Source organism: Hemitrygon akajei, chromosome 4, assembly GCF_048418815.1.
Source record: "Hemitrygon akajei chromosome 4, sHemAka1.3, whole genome shotgun sequence".
Taxonomy (NCBI): domain Eukaryota; kingdom Metazoa; phylum Chordata; class Chondrichthyes; order Myliobatiformes; family Dasyatidae; genus Hemitrygon; species Hemitrygon akajei.
The window spans coordinates 50,198,719-50,221,494 of record NC_133127.1 but is presented as its reverse complement, the minus strand read 5'-3'; the positions used below and the strand labels follow the sequence as shown (position 1 = coordinate 50,221,494).

The following is a 22,776-nucleotide window of genomic DNA, read 5'->3' as shown; positions in this document are numbered from 1 at the left end:
TGTGAAGTTGCCTCCATGTTTTGATGGTCAAAGCGAGCAGAAAAGGCATTGAGCTCATCTGGGAGTGAAACCTTGTTGTCACATATTGTATGTTGCTTGTGTTACGAACCCCGTAACTGGGTTACTTATCAGCAAAGATAGAGACATCCGTTGGAGTCTGATGATACTATTTTTAACAGTATTTATTAGCAAAAATACACAAAAATAATATCAATGCAAATATACAGATAATATACGTCGTCAATACTAAACCTAAAAGTGTGGGTATAATAATAATCAATAAGAAATAAGCTCTATCGTCGTCTAGGGGATAACGAATTGTCCGATGGAAATATAAAGTTCGTTTCAGTTCACACAGGCTGCAGACGTTGTTTGTTTGTCGCTGTGTTGCAATTGTTGGAGAGAGAGAGAGAAATAGAAGAATAACTTGCCGACTTTCCTTGGTACGATCTTGATCCGTATCCGTCCTTTAGCTAGACCATTCCGTAGAGGACTCGCCACCCAGGCAAGGATGGACACACACACAAGCCCCCCACCGGTCTCATACGTTTCTCCTGGTGTGTCTGAGGGGTGTTCCCCAGACCCCTCTTTTATCCTCACTCACGGGGTCTCAGATGTCAATCAGGTTGGGATGATGCAATTCCTCAACCAGACCACTCTGGTTGTCCCCAGAGGGGTTTCAATGAATAGAACAGTACTCAATACACAATTCCTTCTCCAAGAGACAATAGCAGTAATCAGTGGTTCCGTTCCGCTTTTGTTAGGAGACATTCCACCTTGTTGTGTATTCTGCGTTGTCTATAACAACTGCCTTTGCTGAGATCCTGCGTCTCCCTCTCTCATTTCCTGACTTGCTGTGTATCTCTCTCACTTCCTGGGTCTCAGACCTGAAATAATAGCGATCTTGCGATTCTCAAAAAGGAGGGGGCGAGCATTGGCGATTCTGGACCCTTCTGTCCATCAGATTTGCTCCTCATTTGTAACACTTGGTTTCACTTTCTAGGAGGTAAAAGCATTTAAACCTTGTCACAGCTGTGGAACATCCTTCAGTGGTTCAAGATTGTGCAGAATTGCCACTTTTCACATGAGATAGATTTTTTTAGAGCTCATAACTGAATGTCTTGATCTGGCCCTTAGCAGATTGCAGATATCTTGGTTCATCCAGGGCTTTTGATTGGGGAAGATTCTGTATGATTTTGTGGGGAAGTTTATCTACAGCTGTCTTTATGAAGTCTGTGACAAGCGTAGTTTATTCATTCAGATCCTCTGAATCCTTGAACGCGGCCCAGGGCATGTCTGGGTGATGGGGGTGGGGGCGGGGGCGGGTTCCTTAATGATGGATTCACCTTTTTGGGCATCATATTTTGAAGATGTTCTGAATGCTGGGGAGGCTAGTGGCATGATGGAACTAAGTTTGTTTTCTGCAACTTTTTCCAATCCTGTGCAGTGGCCCTTCCATATCAGGTGATGATGCAACCAGTTGTATGCTGTCCACTGTACATCTGTGGAAACAATTGACAGTTGTTAGTGAAGTACCATATCTCCTCAAGCCCTTAATTTCATATAACTGCTGTCGTGTCTTCTTTGTAATTGTACCTATGTTGGGTAGAGATAGATATTCAGAGATGTTGACACCCAGGATCATGAACCTGCTCTCTCATTCCACTGCTGATCCCTCAATGAGGACTGGTGTGTGTTCCCTCAACTTCCCCTTCCTGAAGTCCACAATCAATTCCTTACTGAAATTGAGTAGAAGGTTGTTGTTTTAACACCATTCATCCAGCTGATCTATCTCACTCCTGTCCACCTGCTTGTCAGCACCTGAAATTCTGCCAACAATAGTTGTGTCATTGGCATATGTATGTACGGTGTGTGAGCTGTGCCTAGCCACACAGTCATGGGTGTAGAGAGGATAGAGTAGCGGGCTAATTACACATCCTTGAGGTGTGCCATTGTTGATTATCAGTGAGGAGATGTTATTTCCGATCTGCACTGACTGTGGTCTCCCAATGAGGAATTCAAGTATCCGGTTGCAGAGGAAGGAACAAAGGCCCAGGTTTTAGAGTTTGTTGATTAGTACTGCGGGTATAATGGCTTTGTATGCTGAGCTTTAATCAGTAAACGAGAGCCTGAAGTAGGTATTACTGTTGTCCAGGAGGTCCAATGGAGAGCCAGTGAACTGGCAACCACTGTAGTCCTTTTGTGGTGATAGGCAAATTGCAGTGAGTCCAGGTCCTTGCTTAAGCAGAAGACTCTGGCCATGACCAACCTCTCAAAGCACTTTATCACAGTGGCTATGAGAGCATCTGGTGATAGTTCCTCATCACGTTCTTCTTGGGAACTGGAATGCTTGTTGCCCCTTTGAAGCAGGCGGGAACGTCTGACTGCAGCAGTGAGCGATTGAAGATGTCCTGCCAGTTGGTTGGCACAGGTTTTCAGTGCCCTACCAGGTACAACATTGATGCCTGACGTCTTGCAAGGGTTCATCCTCTTGAAAGTTGTTCTGACGTCAGCCTCTGAGATAGAGGTCACTGGATCACCAGATGCTGCAGGGATTAGCACATGTATGATTCTATACTCCATTTTAAAAAACACATAAACTGTGTTGAGCTTCTCTGGGAGAGAAACATCACAGCCAATCATAATTTTAGGTTTCACTTTGTAGAAAGTAAAGGTCTGCAAACAGCCAGAGCTGACATGCTTCTGACTCTGTCTCTAACTTTAACTGGAATTGCTTTTTCTCTCTTAAAATTGCCTTCCAATTGGTTGTACCTCGACTTTTTGTATAGTTCTGGTCACCTGTCTCAAATACCACAATATCTTAAAATTCTCAACAGACTGGGAATCTCCTGGTTCATCCACGGCTTTTGGTTTGGGTGTGTTCCGTCCGGTAAGATGGTTGCAGCAGCTTCTCTGGGTCCAAACAAAGGTGTAATTGTTTGTCCTCTACTCTTTGTTATGATCACATGACACTGCTGGATATTAGGAAAATAAGTACTTTAGGTATTCGTACAGTAGAAGACAAGCTGGTTTGTGTTTATCTGCAGCTGCACTAGCGCGTGATGAACTGCTACGTGTTCTTGCAGAAACGTGGTTCCATGTCAGTATCCCATGCATCATCAGTCTATAGGCCATGACACTCAGGGATGTGGACTGTGTATGTTTTCTAAGTGTATGCTTTTCTGCTATTGTAACTATATGTGTGGCTGTGGGTAATGTGTTTTGCAGCTTGGCTCTGGAAGAATGTTGTTTCATTTGGCTGTAGTCATGCTAATGGTTGGATGACAATTGAACTTGATGCTCTCAAAGGCACACACTCATCCACACAGATCTTGATGAAGTTAGTGACAACCTTGGTATATTCATTCAGATTCAATGAATCCCTGAATGTTGTTCAATTCGATTCATAGCAGTCCTTCGCCTGCCTTGATCTTCCAATAACCACACCTTTGTGTAAGGCATCAAACCAACCATTTGAGTGTTTTTCCCTTCAGTCTCTTTGGTGCCACAGTCAATTAAATTCTTCTTTGATACCAAATGGATTTACCCTCACTTAACGTCTAGACTAAAGATCCTAGGTGCATGTTTGGACATAGTTTAAAATAAGCTCTGTAGCCAGGTGATCCTAGCAGAATCCAAACTAGGCATCAGTGAACACATGATTAGTGAGTAAGTGTTAGTGCTGTTGATGGTGCCTTCTTGACAACTTGACAACTGTTAATGTTGGTTTAAAAAAACACACATTGTTGACATTTTTAATTAATAGGAACAGCTGTGTTTGTGGGTGTGACAGATTCTTGTCCAATTTTCACTCTTTGTACCTGTTGTATAAGGTTTCTGCGTCTGCAAAACTGTCTTTATAAAATAGTAACTACAAACACTGAGCAGGCAAAGCAGTATGTGTGAAGAGAGAAATAGTTATTGGTTCAGAGTGATAACTCATCATCAGAGGTGGATGAAACTTGAAAAGGAAAGAGGTTTTCAAATGCTAAATCTCTAGCAGATTTGATCAGAATTTGCATTTTTGTTTTAAATAATACTTGTAATATTCCATGTGCAAAAGAACTGGTAAGAAAGACTTTATTTTATGTCTCTTTAGAATGAATTCTTATATAGAGTTGAACATAATAGATCCTGTTTTGAAGCAAGGTCGAGGAATTCACACTGGTCTTCTGGTCAATATTTTTCCCTGAAGCAACTCTTTGGTCATTTTTTGTTTTGCTATTTGTAGGAGTTTGCTCCGTGTAAATTGTGTTTATTGGTTAATTGATGTACTTCTAAAGTACGAATGCAAAAGTATGACCAGGGACTTTTAAAAAACGCTATTCAGATACACACTTTCCTTGTGTGAATCACCAGGGAAGTAGCTATATTTTTGTTACTTGAGATGTGGTCATTGTCAACCTTGCTGGCATTTAAAACATAGCACTGTACAGGGACAGAGCCTTTGGCCCGCAGGATCTATGCTGAACATGATGCCAGACTAAACTAATTCTACTTGCCTGCACATGATCCATATCCCATCATTCTGTGTATATTCATGTACCCAGCGAAAAGCCTCTTAGACACCACGTCCCCGGCAGCCTGTTACAGGCACCTGCCACTCTCTGTGCTTTTGAGAAAAGACTTGCCTCTTTAAACCTTCCCCTCTCATTTTAAAGGTATTACCTGTGGTATTGAACCTTTCTACCCTGGGAGATAAAGAAAGATTCTCCCTTTCTACTCTACCTATACCTCGCAAAGCTTTATAAACTTCTGTCTGGTTTCTCCTCACTCCAGAGGAATCATTCCAAGTTTGTCAGACTACCCCTTACAGTGGATGCCCTCTAATCCAGGCAGCATCTTGGTAAACCTCTCCCCAAAACCTCTGCCTTGTTCCTGTAATGGGGCGACCAGATTAACATATAATATTCCCAAAGTGTATCCAGTTGCCATGTGTAGATGGTGGATTTTGTGGTCTTGAACCATTGCTCACAATTGGTTTGAAACAGCTAAGTGAACTTCAGAGACTATGGGGAATCAACCGCTCTGGTTTGGAATTACATACATTCTTTAGCAATTAAGAATACAGTCTTCCCTCCCTTAAGATAACTAGGGCTTAAATGTCAACTATTAGGAATGAAAAACACCATGCATTTGTAAACTCTGGATTTTGTTTTTGCATTGAACCTGTGTTGACAATATGTTTTGTCTTCTGTGCAGTTTTCTGTATGTATACAACTTTCGTAATGTAAATGTGGTGCATAAATAATGAACCACCCATTTTCATTGGATATATTATAGAATAACTAGTCACTGGGTGCCAAAGATTGTTTAACAGGATTCTGTAATAGTAAAAAGGTGAATGCTAGTGGGCGGTCTTGAATATATTGATATTGTTAATTTTTAAATTTATCATGGAAAGATGATGCATTCACTGAAGTATTTTAACATGTATGAGTTACCAAAGAGGGGGTAAGATGGAAGGGTGGCTAATGTTTATAGTTATTTAAGAAGGCTGGCAAAGGCAAGCCAGACTGGCGAACCTGACATCAGTTGTCGCTAAGTTACAGGGATTTTGAGGGATCTACCAGCATTTGGATAAGCAAGGATGATTGTGGATGGTTAGCATGGGGAATGTTATAGAACAGAGGACCCAAGGAGTAGAGGTACATCGATTCCTGAAACTCACTTCCACGTAGACAGGATGGTGAAGAAGACTTTTGGCCTACTATGCTTCATCAGTCAGGAGTTGGGATGCTATGTTGCAATTGCACAAGGCGTTGGTGAGGTTTCACCTCAAGTATTAATAAACTAGAGGACATAAGTTTAAGGTGATGGGGAAAGAGACTTGAGGGGCATCTTCTTTATGCTGAGGTTGGTGTGTATATGGAATAAGCTGCCAGGCATGTACAGTAGTGACATTTGCCGAGTACCTGGGTAGGAAAGGTTTAGTGGGATATAAGCTGAACACAAAAAAGTGTGACTAGCTTTGGTCAGCATGAATGAGTTGGGTGAAAGGGTCTGTTTCCATGCTGTATTAATCTATGATTTTAACACGGAGTCACAGCTCTCTGGTAGCTTTCATTGATGTGAGATCTAAGTTTATTGAAAGTTAACTAAAATCATTGAACTACCAGGGTAGGTTTGAGCACTCGTGTCCTGGAGTATTGCTTCATTGCTATGGACTGTATATCTCGTAATTGGACCAGCACCCCATTTGTGATTCGTACACTGGCAGAGGATTAGGCAGCACAGTGGTGATTCATGACTGTTTACTCATTTCCATAGATGCTGCCTGGCCTGTTGAGTTCCTCCAGTATTTTGTGTGTGTTGCTTGGATTTCCAGCATCTGGAGATTTTCTCTTGTTTGTGATCAGAATAACTTGACATATATTAAACGCAGTTGTCCAACTTAAGGTTAAAAAGAAATCACTTAGTAAAATGCAATTTGGTACACAAACTCCAGAGATCATGCAGAATAGCTGAGAGAAATTGAAAGAAAACTGGGCTGGAAGTCCACTATAATAGTTTCATAGAAAAACTGCCCTTCTTCAAATCTGCTATAAACTCTGCAAGACGAGCCCATGTTTCCGAGATTATTACAGAGAGTAGCAGCGATTCAAGAATATTGTTCTCAATTATAAACTGACTATTGAAACCTGCCCCAACTTATAATGTCTTCAGTCAAGCATCTGCCACAAAATATGAAGAATTTACAAAATTTTTGGCAATAAATTCCTGTCATTTGGGGGAGTATATATGCAGATACTGAAAACCTTCATAGCCAACTTCATAAAAAGACGGCAACCACGTCAAAGTTTGCAAGTATTTTTGATTCTGTAAGATAGTAACAAAGACTAAACTATCTACTTGCTGTCTTGACCCTGCCCCTGCCATACTTTTAAAGGACTTTTAAATGTTTTCAATTCCATTAGGGAAATTGTCCTAGGCTGTGTGCTTAGTCCCCTGCTCTACTCACTTTACACCTACTGTATGACTGTGTGGTTAAGCACAGCTACAATGCATTTTCAAATTTGCTGATGACACCAGCGTTATAGGCAGATTCAAAGGATGTGATGAATCCGCATATAGGCGGAAGATTGAAAATATGCTGAAAGGTGCCATGACAACAACCTCTTACTCATGTCAGCAAGACCAAGGAGCAGATTATTGAGTTCAAGAGATCCATGAGCCAGTCCGCATCAGAGGATCAGAGGTGGAGAGGTCAGCAACTTTAAATTCCTAAGTGTTATTATTTCAGAGGACCTGTCCTGGACCCAGCATGTAGGTGCAATTATGAAGAAAGTATAGCAGTGCCTCTACTTCCTAGGAGTTTGTGAAGATTCGTCATGACATCTAAAACTTTGACAAACTTCGATAGATGTGTGGTGGAGAGTATATTGAGTGACTGCATCACAGTCTGGTATGGAAACACCAATGCCCTTAGAGAATCCTACAAAAAGTATTGGATATGACCTAGTCCATCAAGGGTAAAGCCCAGCCCTCCCCTCCGTTGAGGTTGTTGCAGGGAAGTATTTTCCAGCATCAGGGACCCCCACCATCCAGGACATGTTCTCTCCCTGCTGCTGTCATCAGGAAGAAAGTACAGGAGCCTCAGGACTCTTACCACCAAGTTCAGGAACAGTTACCCCTCAACCATCAGGCTCTTCAATCAAAGGGGATAACTTCACTTGCCCCATCATCAAAATGTTCCCACAATCTATGGACTCACTTTCAGGGTCTCTTCATCTCATGTTCTCATTTATTGTTTATGTATTTATTATTATTATTATTATTATTTCCTTTTTAAAAATTTGCACATTTTATGTCTTTTGCACACATGTTGAATGCCCAAGTTAGTGAGGTCTTTCATTGATTCTATTATAGTAGTTATTCTGTTATGGATTTGCTGAGTATGACTGCAAGAAAATGAATCTCAGGGTAGTATATGGTGACATATATGTACTTTGATAATAAATTTACTTTGACCTTTGAACTTTGAAACTGTAGTTTTTTTTCAGATGCCTTAAAAATTGGAGCACTTAAAAAGCCACATTTTAATAAGTACTAGCTAACCAAAGGTCTATATCAAATCTTTTCTTCCTGGGCAAGATTCTTGAGAAAGTAATTTTCAAGCAATTCAACACCTTTCCGAATAAGACCAATTTTCTAGAAATGTTTCAGTCATGTTGTAGAGCAAACCACAGCATGGAGAGGATCAAAGTTGTCAGCAACCTTAAGCTCATCATTGATGCCAGCAGTCTGTTATAATTCTTCTGGATCTGAGTGGTGCCCCCAACTCAATTGACCACAGCTTTCTCCAAGGTCACCTTGAGAATAGGGTTGGCCTCTCTGGTAGTCCCCTTAATTAGTTCCATTCATACGAGGGGCGATTGATAAGATCATGACCTAAGGTCATGACCTAAATGACCTAGGCATTCACTTTTAGAAAGCCTAGCAGATTTATTTTTCAACCTAGTCCTCTCCTATATTTACACACTTAGTCCAGCGGTCATGGAGCATATGCATCTTGGACCTCCAGAAAGTGTCCACAGCATGGGTGATTGATAAGTTAGTGACCTAAGGAAGAAGGAGATGAGTTATACAGCTCTCGTTACATGCACATGCAGGTCAACTCTTTGAGTGATTATGCAGAAAGTTTGAAGTTAATAACTCATCTTCTAACTTGGGCCATGAACTTACCAATTGCCCCGATGAGTTATTAACTGATGAGTTATTGACTTCAAACTTTCTGCATAATCACTCAAAGAGTTGAACTGCATGTGCATGTAATGAGAGCTGTATAACTCAACTCCTTCTACCTTAGGCCACAAACTTATCAATCACCCCTGCTGTTGACACTTTCTGGAGGTCCAAGATGTGTATGCTCCACAACAGCTGGACTAAGTGTGTAAATGTAGGAGGGGACTATGTTGAAAAATAAATGTGTTAAGGCTTTCTAAAATTGAATGCATCTACCTTGGGCCACAAACTTATCAATCACCCCTCGTATATCTTAGAGATAAGCTTTTTTTGCTTGTCTTGGGTACCAGTTTTCTAAGAGATACAATGTACTTTTTGGTGTTGATTGGGGAAGCTGTCTCAGTCCTCTGCTTTTCTCCTTTTACATGCTCCCTTTAGGGAGACATCATTGGAGATGATTTCCAGTTATGCGGATGACACAGAATTGTATATCTTGGCTGAGCCTGATGATGATAACACGCTATCTTCTCTGACTTCTGGTATCACTGCAAAAAGCTAATGGATGAACAATAAATTTCCTGAAGCTAAATGGAGATAAAAGTGAAATACTTTTAGTTGGTCCAAAAGTCAAAAGAAATAATCTTCTTTGTAAACATAGAAACTTGGCTCCTCTTGTAAAATCAGAAGTAACAAGCCTGGGTGTTATCTTGATTCAGATTTGAATTATAAATTGCACATAAATAAAGTGACCAGGGCAGCATTTCTACATTATTTCTGTCACATAATGATGCTGAAAAACTAATTCATATTTTTATATCTGATAGACTAGATTGTTACAGTGCACTTTCTGCTAGCCTTCCAAAGCAATCTATTCAGAACACTACTGCTAGTTTTTTAAAAACTAAAACCACAGAACCGAAAACTATAAGGGATGCAGTCAGTTGAGACTTTTACATGCCAACTCCAAATCTATTTCTTTAACCTTGCTTTTAACTAATATCTTTTTTTATTTTCACGTTTATTTTTATTTGTATTTTTTACTTTATTTTCATGGTTGTATGTTATCTCATTTTCATGGTTCACCGACATCATCTATACGAGAAGTGCTCTGTAAGTTATTACTGTGTTAATTTCTCACAGGCATTTGCAGTAGAATCAAGAAATACAATAGAATCAATGAAAAGCTACATCCAAGTACTGACAACCAATCTGCAAAAGACAAACTATGCAATAGAAAATTAATTGATTGACTAATTAATACAGGGAACGAGTTGGAGTGTCCTTGAAAGTGAGTATATAAGTTGTGGAATCAGTTCAGAGTTGAGGTGGTTCAGGAGCCCGTTTGTTGAAGGCTAAGGGTAATAAGATGTGTGGATTGGTAGTCTGGTTGGCTATTGTAAATTGCCCTAGTGTGTAGCTGAGCGGTAGAATCTGGGGAAAGCCTTTGAGAGTGTAGCAAGCATAAAGTGGCTGTAGTCTAAATGAGTGCTTGATGATTAGTGTGGTCTTGGTGGGCCAAAAAAACCTGTTCTTGTGCTGTTTGATTGAGTGTAAGAATGCTCTGAAAGCAGTTTTTAAGGGTTGGGTCAGTGGATTCATGAGGTCAATAGAGACACTGTCGACTGGAACATTACTACAAATCGTAAAGGGCAGTTTGAGTACAGTTCAGGGAGGGGCTGAGCATACAACATCTGGATTAACTGCAGTAAGATTCCTGGTGGAGAACAAAATAACAAGTCTTTTGCCAAGGGAAATAGGACACTCCCCAGAAATACAGCGTTGAATCTTTTCAAATTTAGGGGAGCTGGCAGGCCCTTCAGAGCACAGGCCACGTGAGCAGCATCAGGCCCTGTCACACGGAGTTGCTGAGTTTGTTTGTTGTGTCTGATTTACGATCCAGTTCCCAACACTTATCACTGAGGGAGAGGAAGGGAGGAGATTGTAAACAGAAGGGGCAGAGGAACCGAGGCTCCGTGTATAAACCTCTGTCCGAAGTAACTCTTTAAAGAGGCAATTTATATCTGGATATGGGACCCTTGCCCTTTCAAACACATTCCACAATTGTAGATGATGTTTTGAGCGTACTCATTATTCTTATAGTAATTTCTGTCTTCTGCAGCTCCTGCACTGTTAATATAGAGCACAATACTCCTCCTTTCTGACTCCCACTCTGTGGCACCAGAAGGGTGTAGCACGGTACTATAGATTTCTTTCTGCGTCTCTCTCTTGCTTTCATCATTTCACATACACGCAGTTTGTGGGTCCAGCAGATAATACCAATAAACAGGGGTTGGGGACGGGCAAGGAGAGGAAAGAATAGAGCTGAGTGTTTGACTGCTTTTACCCGACTAACTGCAAAACAGTTGCAAGTGCTTTTCCTGTGTGGAGGGTGAATCTCTATTGCCTTGTTTTCAGAGAAACCAATGAGTGCAGGGCGTGAAGCTAGTTCATTGTTGGCCAGAAATAACAGTAAAGTCTGAGCATGCAGGCAAAGGAGAAATCCAACTTTCTATTTTGCTTTCAAAATGGACCAAAGATCTTGTGTTCTTTGGTGAAATGGAGAAGTGCTGTTCCTAATCGGGTCCAGAGATTTATTATGAGAAATTCTGCCAAGAATTCTGTGTAAAGTTGGGAAATGCAGCTCGCAAGCCAGGCATAAATGTTTGTTCCTCTGGTCTGTCTCAGCATTGTTGTTACAGCTGTTTCATTCCTCAAATAACTTGGCCTTCAGCATGGATGGCCAGCTCTACCTTGTCTGAATGAACTCCCCTATTCACCCTCCCTACCCCATGCTCCATTCTTTGTCCTCCTATGTCCTTTCCCCTGCTCTCCCAATCCTGTGCAGAAGACCTGATATGTTGCAGGTGCATTATTCTTAATCAACATTCAGTAATTATCAAAGAACTGGAATGATTGATAAACCAATACCATTAGCATTGGTTGTAAAAATTTCCCAGGCTGTATTAAAAATAATTCCACAGAATTTAAGATGGAGCTTTGTATGATTTAACAGTGTTAAGGTTTTAGCAACATCTTAAAGAGGAGGGAGAAAGGTTCATGAATAGGCAGTCCAGATAGTTGAACCACAAGTTTTTTTTTAACCTTATTGAATCACCAGTTTATTTAAATTGGGGAACAATCACTTCTTTTTTTAAAGCCTTGGTTTGAATCAGCCCAATCTACCTTCCCCTCTGTCTCAAACTAAGTTCAACAAGGGAAGTGATGCTTCTCATAATGAGCAGTTTCACGCAGAACAGGGAAAAGAACAACCTGTATGGGAAATGCAACATGTTAATTTGTTGAAATGGGCCGCCGTGTTTGCAGGTTAGGGCTGGGATACATTGTCTGGATGGCTTGACTCTGCCTAGTCTGATGCACACATGAAGTTTGCACTGCAGCTGAAGATGTTTTAATGCTTCATGGTTACTTCGCTGGATTAACTGGAGAAATGGAATCAAATCCCACTGTTACTACTTTAGCTGCATTTAGTTTAAAGAAAAATGTAAATAATAGGTTTATAACATAAAAATAGCCAGGAAACTGAAACACGGGGAAGGAAACCTCCCAACCTGGTTTGGTCTGTACAGCATGCAAACGAGTTCTGCATGACTCTCGTTAACTCTCGACTATCCTCTGGAGTGCCCCAGTATCAAAGTGAATGACGTCAGACACCATATTGTGTGAAATAATAGAAATGTGATTACTTCAGTTATTATACTGTTAGTACAGAATCCTCTGCCAGGTGAGCTAATATTGCTGTAATTAAAATGTGTTTTGCGTAGTTTTTGTTATTAAAGTTAGAGATCTAATTACAAAGGATACTAAAACCATGTACAGTAATCAGGGTGTCATCTCGCCAATGCTCTGTATAATTGTAGCAAGATCGCCTGCTTATTGAACTCCAGCCCCTTTGCAGTGAAGCCAACATTCCAGTTACCAAGCTGATAGTGGCTGTCTGTTTGTCCTAACTTCATTTCATCCCCGCTACAGAACAGAATGGTGTTCCTAGTTGTTGTTGCCTTCATGTACGTATAACTTCTTGTTACTTAATCAATATCCTTCTGCTCAAAATGTAATACCAATAACGGGTTTTTCTAAGTGCTTTATGCTCATTTGTAATGCAAAGTCAGACCATTTACTGAATGATCTAATTCTGTCGTATTCTAACAGTCAAGGGCAGTAATGAAATATGAGGTGGTCTCTACTTTTGGTAGGAAAATGAGCTTTCAAATTTGCACTGTTTTTTTGTGAGGTTAGGATTTGGGTTTCTCCTCAAACTTGCATAACCACAAATGTAAAAGCTTTTCTGTCATCTGCAGGATTGGATGTGTTTGCGGAAACTAGTTCCATTTAATTTTAGTATAGAATTTTCCCTGCTATGCGATTTTATACACAAGTTTTGAGGCATGCAACACAGTGCCAACATCGGCAGCTACCCTTCCATTCCAGGTGAGCAGCTACTTACTGTCTGTAACAGTGTGAGAACAACCGTATTTGAGCCTGGTGGTCCTGACATGGTTGCTACGTTGCCTCCTCCCTGACCGGAGATGGACGAGCAGTCGATGAGTAGGGTGGGTGGGATCCTTCATGATGTTACTGGTCTTTCTCCAACACCTCTGTGTATACATGGTGGGTAGGCTGGTGCTGGTGATAGGCTGGGCAGTTTTGATTACCGTTGGTAGAGCCTTCCTGTCCACCCAGGTGTATGGATGTGAATGGTACAGCTCTCTTCATGCTCCTCAGAAAGTAGAAGCGTTGGTGAGCTCTCTTGATTGTGTAGAATCTGTTCTACCATGAGATGCTGTACGAAATGTATACTCCCAGGAGTGTTCTGGTGTGCCACTGATGTAAAGAGTGGTGCGAGTTCTCCTGAAGTCAATAAAATTCTCTTTTGTCTTGTTGGCATTGAGGAAGGACATAACAGTAGATACAGAAAAATGCTGGAAAAAAGTCCAGCAATATCATGAAAGATCCTACCCAACCATCTCATGGACTGCCATCAAGGAGGAGACTACGTAATATCCATGCCAGGATCACAGACTCAAAAACAGTAACTATCCACTAACTCACCCCACCACTACTTCTTTGTTTTCTGTCAGAGTCACTTTTTGAACAGACATACTATACCTAGCATCACTTTATGTACATACAATCTTTATATATCTATATCATCCTATTTTAGAATATTTAGTTAACATTCACCAGCAGAACTTCGTCTTTTCATTCTAGATGTATGTCTAGTTTTATGGATAGAAGTAGATATAAACATTGTAAAAATTTTTAAAAAAGTCTGATTAGTGCTCTGTTGTTGTACCAACTTTTTTGAACTAATAATTTAAATTATATTTTTGGCCCTTAACATATTATACAGCATCAAACTAAAGAAAGGATAGTATCATGAATTTAAACAGTTTAGCAATTTATATACTTTATCTGGTTTTATAAATTTATGAAGGACAGACTTTGAATTAATATGTAGCAGTAATGCTGTATGGACATGTTATATTTGCTTATAACATCACACACGCTTACACACCTGTGATTCAGTGGGAGATGGGTTTTGAATTCTCTGGATTAGATAGTTACAGGTTCAAATCCTACTCCCACTGTTGGCTGACACTCCACTGTACGACTGTGCTGTGGAAGTGGTGTTTCGGATTACATTAAACCGTGACTCTTTCTCTCTCCAAGTTCAATACAAAGGATTCATTGGCACTATATCCGAGGTGTGCAGAAATTATCTATGTTCGTCTCTCAAGGAGCATCGTTAAAAATAGTTTTATCTGAACTTGTATCTGGTCATGCTGTGCATAAATTGGCTGTAATTTAGGAGAAAACTAATAGTATTTATCTCAAACTATTCTCTATTTTTTCATGCTTTCTTCTGTTGCTTAATTCACCTGAGAAGTATTGTCATCGTATAGTACTAAAGAAGCCCATTTTGTCCATCTTCTTAGTGCATTTGTATGAATGTTCTTCACACTTTCTCTACCATCATTACAGAATCCTGTAGTTTATTCATTAACATCTATCTCAAAGTGTATTTAACATCCTTTGTGTAAAGGAAAAACTCACGCCACTAGTCTGTTCTTAATTTGTCTCGGAAGTAGGTTGTATGTTGGTTTCTTGAATAGTTGCTTGCTTCAGATAGAGCTTAAAGTACCTCATTGAAATCAAACAATTCCTTATTTACACTTCTCCCTATGAAATCTTTGGGGAGGGAAGTGGTAATGTACGTTATGGAGGAGGGTTCATTAAACTCGGTTGCTACAGTTAATTGACATCAATCATCCATCTTCAAGAGTCGGAGTTTCAATGCCACATCATAAAGTCCCTTCTGTTTATTTGTGAAACTAAAGGTGTGAGCAGAATCTGGCTGTGTTAAACTTGGTTGGAATAGAAAGCCTGTGAGGGTCTGAAAGAAGGAATTCGAGTGGGTAGTGTCTATGTCCAAAGCAGTCGGCACCGTTATTGGTACAACAAGTGGACACTGAGTAGGCCACCAATGGAATGAGGCCCCCAAGGTCTGTGGAAGTCCCAGTGGTAGGAATGTATGAGACCCTGAAGGGCTTTGAAGAAAAGAATGAAAACTTTAAATTAAGGAGTTAGGACAGGTCAGCAAGAGCATGTGTGATGGATGTGTTGGTTAGGATACATACAACTGAGTTTGGTTTAGCTGAAACATATAGATGGTAGAAGTGGAATATTAGAATTGTTAATTTTGTGGTGATGCCACGAGTTGGACTTGGGCATGAAGGGGGGTGGGAGAGTTTATGGTTCTGATGGGAGCAAGTGGTCTTTATGATGAAGAGAAAATAGAATCAAGGAACAATTTGCTTAGCAACAAAGACTAAAGAGTTGCATTATTTGCACAGCAGTAAGAATGACCTGCTGTGATATCACCAGCTTTAACAATGGAAGCAAGTATTGTCCAATCATGGGAGAAGGAAAAGAGTTTCTCAATTGTGTGTGTGTGTAAGATTCTAGAATTTGCCTGCAACGTGCAAGGTTTAGACTCTCCTGCCTGTGTGTGGCCAACTTTCAACAGCACAAGTACTGAAGTGGGAAGCGTGAGGTTGTAATCTGTTGGGAAGAAGGATGTTGCTGAGATGAAGTGTTGCGAGTGAGTGGGGATTTACATGGGTTATTGCAGATATGATTGATGTACATTGTCGTTTCCTTGGCTCGCTTGTTTTCTTCAGCTTTTTCTAGAGCAATTGCTCAATTCTTTAGGTCTCTTCTGTGGTCAAACACTTGCTTCAGGAAAATTGATCCAGGGTGGTGACAGTGGAGCAGTGTGTGGAGAGAGCTATCGACTCAATGTGTTAATTATTCATTTCTACACAATAATTACTTGATGAATTCAGACCAAGTTCTAGCTCGTTTACCTTTAACTTTCCTTGTAGATGTTTGATCGAACATGATTAGAACAATGATTAACCAGGTCAGCTCTTCTCTAGTAATAGTATACAACCGGCTTGGACTCGTGAGGATGTCTTCCCAGTGCTAGAAAGTCTGGGGACCCATGGTCCAAAGTTACCCGCTCTCATTAGCATAGCGCCCTTTCCAGATTCCGACTTAGAAATTGTTTTGTACAATACCACATTTACGTGGAGCTAGCTGTAGAGTTTTACCGAAATCCAGTAGTTTAAGATCTGCTGTGAATTACTAAAGATTACCTGGATTACTGCCATGGAGGCCAATAATGAAGATTTTGTGAGGATTTTTTCTTAAGTTTTCTGCTTTTTCTTCATGTCTGGAGTAATTTTCTTGTCTCCCCCCCCTCCACCCCAGTTTCTCCTCCTGAACCCCCACACCTTCCCACCCACAAGCCAGATTTCAGATTCATTTATTTATCACATGCTCATCAAGACATACAGTGAAATATGTCATTTGCATTAAGATCCAACACAATGTAAGGATGTGCTGGGGGTAGCCAACAGGTGTAACCACATATTCTGGTGCTAACATAGCTTGCCCACGGTGTCTAACAGAACAACAGCAGGAAAACAAAACAACACTGTGACATTTCTCCACTCCTGTCTGATATACTCCTCACTTTCCACTGCCCAGTTCCATTGTGAATTCCCCCCCCCCCCACCACCATTCCATTCTAGTTGCCTCACTCTCCTGTATCTCCAATTTGCCATTATCCTTTTAGTAGTCTGCATCACCATTAGTCCGTGTCTTGTCCCAATTTGAACTCTTCACCGTGGTGGGAGATATCGGGGTGGGGGGAGGAAGCCTGTGCACATGATTACATGTACAAGCCCACCATCTCCACGTGTGATGCTCTTGGAGCTGCATCTTGGTGAATCTGGTGTAACCCTCAAGCAGAGCATCTTTGCCTTGGACCCACAGGACCTTTTCTTCTGGTTATACTGTTGCATGAAAATGTCATTAAGCTAGAAAGAGTGCAAAGCATCTTTACGAGAATGTTGCCAAGTCTGAACGATCTTGAGTTATAGGGAGGCTGGGCAGACTAGGATTTACATGAAGTACGGTAGACTGAGTGGTGACCTTATAGAGGTAGTAAAATCATGGGAGGCCTATGTAGATAGGGTAAATGCATAGTCTGTTTCCCAGGAAAAGGGAGCCAGAAACTAAAGGGCATAGGTTTCTGATGAAAAAGGGGGGAACCTGAGGAGCAATTTCTTCACACACAGTGTCATTAGTACATGAAAGAAGTTGCCAGAGGAAGCGATTGAGGAGTATGGGCCAAATGAGATGTGCTTAGATGGGAATCTTGGTCAGTGTTCATGAGTTGGGCTAAAGGGTCTATTTCTAAGCTGTATTACTCTATGACTCTGACTCCAACCCCTGAAAGAGAGTGTTAAAGAATATTCAGCCCCTGCCCCCTGCATCAGAACAAACACATGCACGAGCACACACACACACACTCTCTCTCTCTCCCTCTCCCCCTCTCTCACTGGATACCCATGGTATATGTGCCATGAAAATTATGTTTTTGCAGGAACAGCACAGTACGTTACAAGATGACAACAAACATAATTTACCAAACTTAAATTACCAAATTATACATTACACAGATATGCACAAATTATACAGAAAAGTAACAGTATTGGTTTATTATTGCCTCACGTACCAGGATACAATGAAGAGTTCATCTTTCATACTGTCCATACAGATCAGATCATTACACAGTGCATCGAGGTAGAACACGGTAAAACAATAACAGTGCAGAATATCAATAACAATAAAGGGCTTTGCGGTAGGGACATTTTAGCAGTTTTTAGAGTAGGTTACATGGTCGGCACAACGTTGTGGGCCGAAGGGCCTGTAATGTGCTGTAGATTTCTGTGTTTCTATGAAAAAAGTATGGCACGTACAGAGATAGACTGCGTGGCCTCCTATGTGGAAGGAGATGCAATTTAGAGGAACACACATGATATCGGAGGAACTCAACATGTCAGGCAGCATTAATGGAGGCGAATAAACAGTTGTTTTGGGCCAAGAGCCTTCATTAGGACCTGCTGAGTTCTGCCAGCATTTTGCATGCATTGCTCAAGAATTCTAGCATCTGCAGAAACTCTTGTGTTTGGGAGATCTGATCTAAAGGTATTCCACATTAGGAGTTGCAGTATTTAGTGTGTTTGGCAATTCTGGGCACAGTGCTAAGTAAATCTTTGCTACTGAAGTGCCAAGTTCAATGGGAGACTCATCTAAACGAATCCTTCGAATGTCTGGTTTCTACTTGATGAGATTCTGAGCCTATTTTTTTTACCCCAGAGCATCGATTACTATTCTATGGTTTTTGATCTGAATTTATCCAATAACCTAAAGCACGGAATGGGGTGGTGCAGGAGAACCTTAATCATTGACCTAATCATTAATCATTGACTTAATCATTGCTTATCACTTAATGTTGAGCTTGAGGTCTGCATTCAACATTTAAATAAACCAACTATCTGGCATTCAGCATTTCACAGCCTTGCAAAGAGGTTGTTTGCATCTGCTATTCAATTGAAACCAGCTCAGTTCCATGGGCTGATGTCTAAAATTATAGACAATAAATATCAAGGGTCATTTTAATCACATCAAATTGGATCAAGTGCTAGTTTTCATGGACAGGGTGTAAAACAACTGGACTATCTAAACTAATGGCATACAAGTTGTGATTTAATTTGATGTAACGGTTGCATGGGTAAATTGTCTTGTTTTTCTTCATATGTTAGGGGATACAAATGTGAAACTGACATTAGATTACGGCCAAAATTTTCAAGGCTGTTTTGTCTTTCAGAGATGATGAAAGTGTAGCTCTTTCTTCTGAAAAGCTGCATCAGCAATTCAAATGTGCATTTTAGTGTGGATTGTTATCAAGGACCTAATTAAACTTTGTTCTCTCCCCACTTTCACTCACCCTCTCTCAAGTACACTTTTATCCCCTTTCCACCCCCAGTACTTCCCTTTCCACCCCCAGTACTTCCCTTTCCACCCCTCCCTCCCTCTTTCCCACCCTCTCTTTATCTCCCTGCTCCCTTTCTCTAGAATGCTGATGTTTTAATTTCTTTTCCATGTTTTCTACTTCTTCTGTCCCCATTCAGCAAGTTGATCTTTCTTGTAATGTTGGGTGTTTGCCCACTTTTGTGGTATTAAGATGTTGGTGATATTGGAAGTTCATGTATTTTTTTCCCTCTGTCTCCCTTCACCTTACCCCGCCACCACCCCACCCCCCTCTCTTTTATCACAGTGAGTGTGGTGTGAAAGAAATGCGCCCAGATGGGGACCTTGAAATGAGCAGTACGGAGCAGTCATCACTCCTCAGTGGTGCTGACGTGGTGACCAATGGCAATAAGAGCGATCTGGAGGCAGCCAGGAGGCTGGCCAAGAGATTGTACAATTTGGAAGGATTTAAGCGATCTGATGTGGCGCGACACTTGGGTAAAAAGTAAGTCTGTGCTCCCCTTTATTGTTTAACATTTGCAGGAGGCTTTGCTGACCTGAGTTTAACCGATTCATTGCACATTATTGCACAGCCAGCTTGTTACATTGACCGGACTCTTGTTCTCAATTGTAGCATGTTAAAGGGTGTTCAAATTGTGCTTTCAAAATTATTTAAAAGCTGAATTTTTCCTCTGGTGTTCAAGGTGCAATCAAATCAGAGATCAGACTATTTGGGAGTGATCCCTCTGTCAAAGGATGGCGGAAGTCTAGGACTTTACAGTGAATAGCTGATCTGTAATAGAGTTGCACATTTTATGGCAGGGAGTTTTATTTGGCTTGGTTATTAAGAAATGTGGGATTAAGATGGATAGATATAGTTAAGACTCCACTTGATTGAATGATAGAACCTTCTTGAAGGGCTGAATGTCCCACTCCCTGATGTTATGTTTCAAGGGGTTGGGCTGCCCTTGTACTCCACCCCTCCCCCTGTGCTGCTGATACCTTTCATTTTTTTCAGAAGTGACGAGCACCGTTCTGAGGGTAGATCTTTCAACTGGTTTGGCCACAATCTTATCTTGAGTAACTGATGTTTAAGCAACGACTGGGTGGGACATCTAGTGCTGCACTGTACTGATCAGTCTGTCCCTGACTCCTGACATGAAGATTAGTGCAATTCTTGACTATATCGAGGATTATCTTGGGCTACAGGATAGTATCAGTGTGTCAGTGAAATGGGCTGAGAAACCGCAGAATTAATTTAATTCAGATTAATATGAAGTAGTTCATTCGTGAGTTCTGATGAGTCATGAGCATACACAATGAACGGTAGGTTCTTACAGAGTACTACAGAGTAGAGGGACCTTGGCATACAAGTCTAACGATCCTTGAAGGTGGTAGGGCAGGAAGATAATGTGGCTAAAACGGCAAGTGGGATACTGGTCTTCATTCGGGTACTGAATAGAAGAGCAGGGTGGCTATGCTCCAACTTTATAGACATTGCTTAGGCTTCAGTTGGAGTGCCAATCTGTGCAGAGGAGTTTCGCCAGGGTGTTGCTGGGATGGATCACTTTTGTTATGAGGAGGGACTATAATGGGGTAGATCTGTTTTCTCTGGAAGAGAGGAGGTTAAGAGGGGGCATGATTGAGATACTTAATAATTGAGGGATATAGATAGGTAGAATGCAGCAAACTTTTCCCTATATCAGAGGTGAATAAAGCTAGAGAACATAGGTTTAGGGTGAGGGCTAAGGGATTTGGAGGAAATCTGAAAAGGACCTTCTTCACCAAGAGAGTGATGAGAACCTGGAATGTACTGCCAGTGAGATCGTGGAGGTGTCTAGTCAAGCATTTAAATCCTCTAGACATTGAAGGCTATGGGCCAAGTGCTGGAAGAAGCGGGAATGTGGTAACCTGTGACCATGCTATGACATCTGTGTTTGCATGTTGTGGTGTGGTGGTCTGAAATGAGCTGTAGGTCAAAACAAATCCGATGGTACAATGCACACAATTATGATGCAGCAGCATAGAACATAGTTTGGAGCGTATTACCAGTGAAGGTGAGGGCTGTTGAATTAGTGTTTGCTGAATATTAATCTGTATAATATGGATCACTTTGCGGTATCTTTGGTTTTGCCACAACATTCTAAATAAATGTCCATATCACCTGAACTGTGCTCAGAAATCTCACTCTGTGCAGGATTAATACAGAGCCTTTTTAGTTAAGTTTTTGCAGACTGACGGAATTCATATCCGTGTAAGATACACTCTGGACTCTCGAGCACATAATCCAGACTGACTCAGCAGAGCAGTGAAAAGATATTACTTTGCCCGAGAAGCCACCTTCAGGGTGAAATACAATCTGTCCTCTTCTGGATGTACAGGAAGATCAGAAGACTTCTTGTGGTGGCCTATTCAATATTTATCAACCAACCAACATCACAAACTGTTACCCTTTGTCTGATTACCTCATTTTCTGCACTCTCATCGATTACTGAATGCATTTGATTGATATAAAATCGTTCAAGCTGGTCTTTGACCTTACATTTGCATATCACTGCATTTTACTTTCTTATGTCTCCATTGTGTGCCCTCCTACTCTAATTTTATTTCCCCCCTGTAGTGATGGTCACTACACTGGGAGCAAAATTCAACATGCGTTATTTTTGCATTCTTCCTTAGTTCTTAATTAAAATGAGATTAGAGTTAAACCTTGGCATAACAGGAGTAGGGAAGTGGTGACTGTGATGGTGGTTCCTTTTAGTAAAAACCTGCATAACTCCCTTCTGTTACATTATAAGGTGTGGAATAAATGGGCTGGCTGAGTGGGGCAGCTAGTAGGCTTATTGGCACACGGTTTCAGTGACTTGGGTTTTATTCCGACCTCTGATGCAGTTTGTGTTGAGTTTGCACATCATCTCTATGGCCATGTGTGTCTCCCCAGGATGCTGCAGTGTCTTCCCACATCTACAGATGTGCTAATTCCTAGCTGAACGGGCGCTTAGTGTGTAGATGGGTGATAGAACCTGCTGGGGCTTGACAGAACGCAGAGTGAATAGGTTACAGGGAAAGTGGCTGTGCAGTGGGAGTGGAATAGTCCTTGAGCTGGGAAACACTTAGTGGCTTCCATTTGTGATAAGGAAATATGGAAACAGTAGAGACTGCTTTTTGTTCTGACAGTGTTCCCTTGTATATTGCAGTGATTATGAGTTCTAGATCTGCGTTTGAGTGAAACACTATTGTCGTTCTGTGCTATTCCTGCATCGTTCTGCTTGCAACTTCAAGCAGACCAGCTGAAACTCACTCCCACTTGTGGAGCTGAAGTTGGTCAAATTGTGCAAAGACTTTCTCCTTATCCAATCATCACATGTATCTCCCATTGTATACTCTACCTTTCTTTTTATAATGGTAACCGCTTCAGTGTGATCCAGACACTTTTAATTGAAACCTACATGGACTTGGTGATGAGTTGGTTTGAAGAGCAGAACTGCAAAATGCAATGCTTCTTGATTTATTTTTAATCAATTTCTTGTGATGTTCAATTGATCACTCATGCTAGTTTTATTAGGTCAACAAGGTAGTTTGCATAATGATTTTGTATTAAACTAGATGAGAAATGCAGTTGCATATGTTAATTACTGCCATATCTTTATAACTTATTGAGTTAGAAACAGCAAGGCTTTCCATTAT

At 40.9% G+C, this 22,776-nt stretch overlaps 1 protein-coding gene across 10 annotated transcripts in view; it reads left to right on the top strand.

Moving 5' to 3' along the window:
• The window catches only part of psd3l (pleckstrin and Sec7 domain containing 3, like), a 502,996-nt gene that overhangs the window by 312,999 nt on the left and 167,221 nt on the right, over window positions 1–22,776 (top strand). For 9 of the 10 annotated variants that reach the window (XM_073042543.1, XM_073042544.1, XM_073042547.1 and 6 more), the window contains one exon: window positions 19,397–19,594. In XM_073042543.1, the coding sequence (XP_072898644.1) occupies window positions 19,397–19,594 (198 nt within the window). Of the gene's footprint in view, window positions 1–12,678; window positions 12,711–19,396; window positions 19,595–22,776 lie in introns of those variants that run through there. The other variant, XM_073042550.1, reaches the window with a different exon arrangement.